The sequence below is a fragment of the Neoarius graeffei genome, chromosome 7 (assembly GCF_027579695.1).
Source record: "Neoarius graeffei isolate fNeoGra1 chromosome 7, fNeoGra1.pri, whole genome shotgun sequence".
In the NCBI taxonomy this organism is placed as follows: Eukaryota; Metazoa; Chordata; class Actinopteri; order Siluriformes; family Ariidae; genus Neoarius; species Neoarius graeffei.
In genome coordinates, this window is record NC_083575.1 from 41,119,851 (window position 1) to 41,124,924 (window position 5,074).

The window sequence follows — 5,074 nt, forward strand, 5'->3', positions numbered from 1 at the left end:
GAACCCTTTAGAATTTTCTCTATTTCTGCATAAATATGACCTAAAACATCATCAGATTTTCACACAAGTCCTAAAAGTAGATAAAGAGAACCCAGTTAAACAAATGAGACAAACATATTATACTTGGTCATTTATTTATTGAGGAAAATGATCCAATATTACATATCTGTGAGTGGCAAAAGTATGTGAACCTCTACCATAACCATCACCCAGCCTGGTTCAGTGCCTACACCAACACCACACTGCCCACTGGGCTCTCAGGCTCGCACAGCTCTAAAACAGAGCCCCGCAGGTAATATCTCTTCTGAATAAGAAGTCATAATAAAACTTATTAACACATGGAAATGAAGCCTAATATGTGGCCAAGCGTGGGAACCAGATCATTTAATTTGGGGCCATAGCTTAGTAACCCATGACCTAGTGAGTCCAGTCTATCAGCAAAATTAATTCTTGAAAATAAATCAGTCCACTCTGCATTTCTGCAGAAAAGCCTATCGTCTGTGTAGCCTTTGATGTTCTTGATTTGGCTAGATGCTGTGAATGGGCTTTTCTTGAAGAAGAATTTATTTGTCACATGTACACTCCGTGAAATTTCTCCATCCATTATCTCTAATGGCTTATCCTGTGCAGGATCGCAGGCAAGCTGGAGCCTATCCCAGCTGGCTATGGGCGAGAGACTGGGTACAGTGGTGCTTGAAAGTTTGCGAACCCTTTAGAATTTTCTATATTTCTGCATAAACATGACCTAAAACAACATCAGATTTTCACACAAGTCCTAAAAGTAGATAAAGAGAACCCAGTTACACAAATGAGACAAAAATATTATACTTGGTCATTTATTTATTGAGGAAAATGATCTAATATTACATATCTGTGAGTGGCAAAAGTACGTGAACCTCTAGGATTAGGAGTTAATTTGAAGGTGAAATTAGAGTCAGGTGTTTTCAATCAATGGGATGACAATCAGGTGTGAGTGGGCACCCGGTTTTATTTAAAGAACAGGGATCTATCAAAGTCTGATCTTCACAACACATGTTTGTGGAAGTGTATCATGGCACGAACAAAAGAGATTTCTGAGGACGTCAGAAAAAGCGTTGTTGATGCTCATCAGGCTGGAAAAGGTTACAAAACCATCTCTAAAGAGTTTGGACTCCACCAATCCACAGTCAGACAGATTGTGTACAAATGGAGGAAATTTAAGACCATTATTACCCTCCCCAGGAGTGGTCGACCAACAAAGATCACTCCAAGGCGTGTAATAGTCGGTGAGGTCACAAAGGACCCCAGGGTAACTTCTAAGCAACTGAAGGCCTCTCTCACATTGGCTAATGTTAATGTTCATGAGTCTACCATCAGGAGAACACTGAACGACAATGGTGTGCATGGCAGGGTTGCAAGAAGAAAGCCACTGCTCTCCAAAAAGAACATTGCTGCTCGTCTGCAGTTTGCTAAAGATCACATGAACAAGTCAGAAGGCTATTGGAAAAATGTTTTGTGGACGGATGAGACCAAAATAGAACTTTTTGGTTTAAATGCGAAGCGTTATGTTGGGAGAAAGGAAAACACTGCATTCCAGCAAAAGAACCTTATCCCATCTGTGAAACATGGTGGTGGTAGTATCATGGTTTGGGCCTGTTTTGCTGCATCTGGGCCAGGACGGCTTGCCATCACTGATGGGACAATGAATTCTGAATTATACCAGGGAATTCTAAAGGAAAATGTCAGGACATCTGTCCATGAACTGAGTCTCAAGAGAAGGTGGGTCATGCAGCAAGACGACGACCCTAAGCACACAAGTCGTTCTACCAAAGAATGGTTAAAGAAGAATAAAGTTAATGTTTTGGAATGGCCAAGTCAAAGTCCTGACCTTAATCCAGGGGTGTTCAAATTGATCCATAAAGGACCGTGTGGCTGCAGGTTTTCATTCCAGCCATGCAGCAGCACCCTGATTTGGCTTATTCAATCAACTGACACACCCACCCTTTAATCAAGGGTGGGTGTGGCTGCAAGTATTTGACTGTGTGAAGACAGTTCAGTTGATTGAATGAGCCAAGTCAGGTGTGCTGCTGCATGGCTGGAATGAAAACCTGCAGCCACACGGCCCTTTATGGATCAATTTGAACACCCCTGCCTTAATCCAATCGAAATGTTGTGGAAGGACCTGAAGCGAGCAGTTCATGTGAGGAAACCCACCAACATCCCAGAGTTGAAACTGTTCTGTACAGAGGAATGGGCTAAAATTCCTCCAGGCCGGTGTGCAGGACTGATCAACAGTTACCGGAAACGTTTAGTTGCAGTTATTGCTGCACAAGGGGGTCACACCAGATACTGAAAGCAAAGGTTCACATACTTTTGCCACTCACAGATATGTAATATTGGATCATTTTCCTCAATAAATAAATGACCAAGTATAATATTTTTGTCTCATTTGTTTAACTGGGTTCTCTTTATCTACTTTTAGGACTTGTGTGAAAATCTGATGATGTTTTAGGTCATATTTATGCAGAAATATAGAAAATTCTAAAGGGTTCACAAACTTTCAAGCACCACTGTATGTATAGGAGATAATTTTTTAACTGTAAAAAAAAAAAGATGGGAAAACACACATATTGAAAGTTCTTAGATTAGATTTCTTAGTTGTATAATGACAAGATTAACTACTAAGTTTATAATAGTGGAAGAAAATAAAGCTATTAAGCATGCTTCACTGAGTGATCAGAGTAAAAGATGATTAAAAGTAGACGTCCTTTCGATTTCATAAAATTGGTGAAATTTAGTTCCCTCTGAAATTTGGTCATTGTGATGGATGTTTTTCTGTAATATCTTTAAAAAAAAAAGATCATTCTGTGGCTGGGAAGTTATTTAATTTGAAGGGCTTCCCGAGCAAATAACGTGCATGAAATCGCCCGCTTCGTGCAGTCAAGCAGAGGAAGTCCGTGTGCGCATGCGCAGGTTTACCTTCTTCTTCTTTTGGGTTTTACAGCAGCTGGCATCCACAGTGTTACATCATTCTGTCGCTAAACGAACAGCTGATCACAACAAGGTGCTCGCTGACTGCCGATATTTATTAGTTTGGTCCTGCGTTTCCTTTCCTTCGCAACATAATGTATTTTCTTCTCGCTTTCTGTTACTGCAGTCGGTCTTGCATGTTTCATTCGCACACTCGCGTCCTCCGTTTTCTCTCCTGTTTCAAATTTGTATCCCACAATGCCTTGTGCGAATGGGGAAAGCCCACCACGTGATGCATGACGTAGTATCTTGATTTGGGTCATGGTGAAGCAAGAAAAAAAAAAAAAAACAGAATTTAGGGCCATGTGGCCCTAAATTAATTAATTGTTCTATTTTTAAAAAAAAAACCTAATAAAATTGGAAGTCTGTGATTTGAATTCAGTAGCTTTCGGTCCACAAAACAAAAATAATTGGGTGTCAGGGAAAATTCTTTATATGACCTATGCTTGAAAAACCTGAAAGTCAATCTACCTTTAAAACATCAAAAATGAACACTTTACATCTGCTGTCACTATTCCCAAAAAAGTTTTGCTAGAATTCAGTTTTACTGTCATCAGTCCTCTGAAAATTCAACACCACCAACTGGAGTTACACGTTAAATTCATTTTCGCTTCATGTTATTTATACTAATCAGACCTAACCATATATGCATATTTAAACACCAGGAAGTTGATGAGCCTGGCACAAAGTGATGGCCAAACAAACTCCTCCTCTTTGTGGAACCCCTGGCTGTGGTACAGTTTAAGAGCATCTGACTGCATGACAGAGGTGAACAACACTACTCTCTGTACTTCGTGGCTGGCAGCAAACTACAAGGTGGTCCAACAAAGTGCTCTGGCCAGGTCTCGCTGCCGAAAGCCCTTTCTCACTGAGATGAGTTTCAAGTCCCATGCCCCCAGGCTCTGTCACACGGGGTAATATTGCCACTATTCCCACTAAGGAGCCCTTAGACTCCGCTACACAAAAGCAGCTGATCTGATCTGGGTGCATGTAGGATGCTCGAATGTCCTGCAGGTCTTCACTGAGCCTGAGCTGTACTCTTTGTTCAAAAAGACAGGATACAGCAAAACTGCCAGCCAGCAAAACTCCACCGAGACACAGAACAGAGGCTTGGAGAGAGTCGAATAGGTGGAGGAAGAGAATTAAGAGTCCAAGCAGCACAGTCTGAACCCAGTGCTGTTTCAGGATTAGGACATGCACAGCTCCTTCATGCTCTCTGAAACCTGTAGAATACAACTTCCGCACAGAAGAGTAGTCCATGTCTTGATAATCCCGGATCTGATACCACATCTGAGACGCAGAACCAGGAAGAATGGATAGACAAATTGTTGCATACACAGAAATTCAAGCATGCATACTGTCTAGGACTGCTGTGTAGTCAGATGAAAAACAGAGCAGCAGAACTATCTGGTTTATTTTTTTATTATTATTTTTTTTTAACAAGGTCTTTTTATTTGAAGTTTTCACTGTATGCAAAATACAAAATACAAACAAAATACAAACAGAAACTAATCCCTGGACACCCCCCCCCCACCAGACCTGTACTGCTAAATTAAAGATAGTCATCTCATGTACTTGTTGATAGGGTGAGTCAAGTAAGCAAACATAGCAGAGATAGAAAAAAAAAAAACATATATATGACAATAAAAGTAAGGGGTTCATATGTATTACAGGGTTACATTTTCTGCTTCCATTTGATCCACAAAAGCCAAGAAAGGCTGCCAGGTTGCGTAGAATTTCAAAACAGACCCTTGGAGAGAGTATCTTATTTTTTTCTAGCTTCAGATGTTGCATAGTCTCTCTGATCCAGTGGGAATATGAAGGGGGAAGAGGGTCTTTCCACCTGAGCAGGATCAGACGTCTGGCCAGTAGCGTACAAAAGGCCATCATATTGGACTTAGGCTACGTTTACACTAGACCGTATCTGTCTCATTTTCTTCGCGGATGCACTGTCCGTTTACATTAAACCGCCTGGAAACGGGAATCCGCCAGCGTCCACGTATTCAATCCAGATCGTGTCAGCTCCAGTGCTGTGTAAACATTCAAAATACGCGGATACGCTGTG

The 5,074-nt window shown here is 41.1% G+C and overlaps 1 protein-coding gene across 1 annotated transcript; it reads right to left on the reverse strand.

Annotated features, from left to right (window-relative positions):
• Nucleotides 1-226: 226 nt before the first annotated feature.
• On the reverse strand, nucleotides 227-4,299 carry LOC132888850 (probable N-acetyltransferase CML5). Its single transcript, XM_060924945.1, is given in 3 exon segments — nucleotides 227-304; nucleotides 3,651-3,905; nucleotides 3,907-4,299. Coding segments are annotated over 3 exon segments (726 nt in total).
• Between the last annotated feature and the right edge of the window lie 775 nt (nucleotides 4,300-5,074).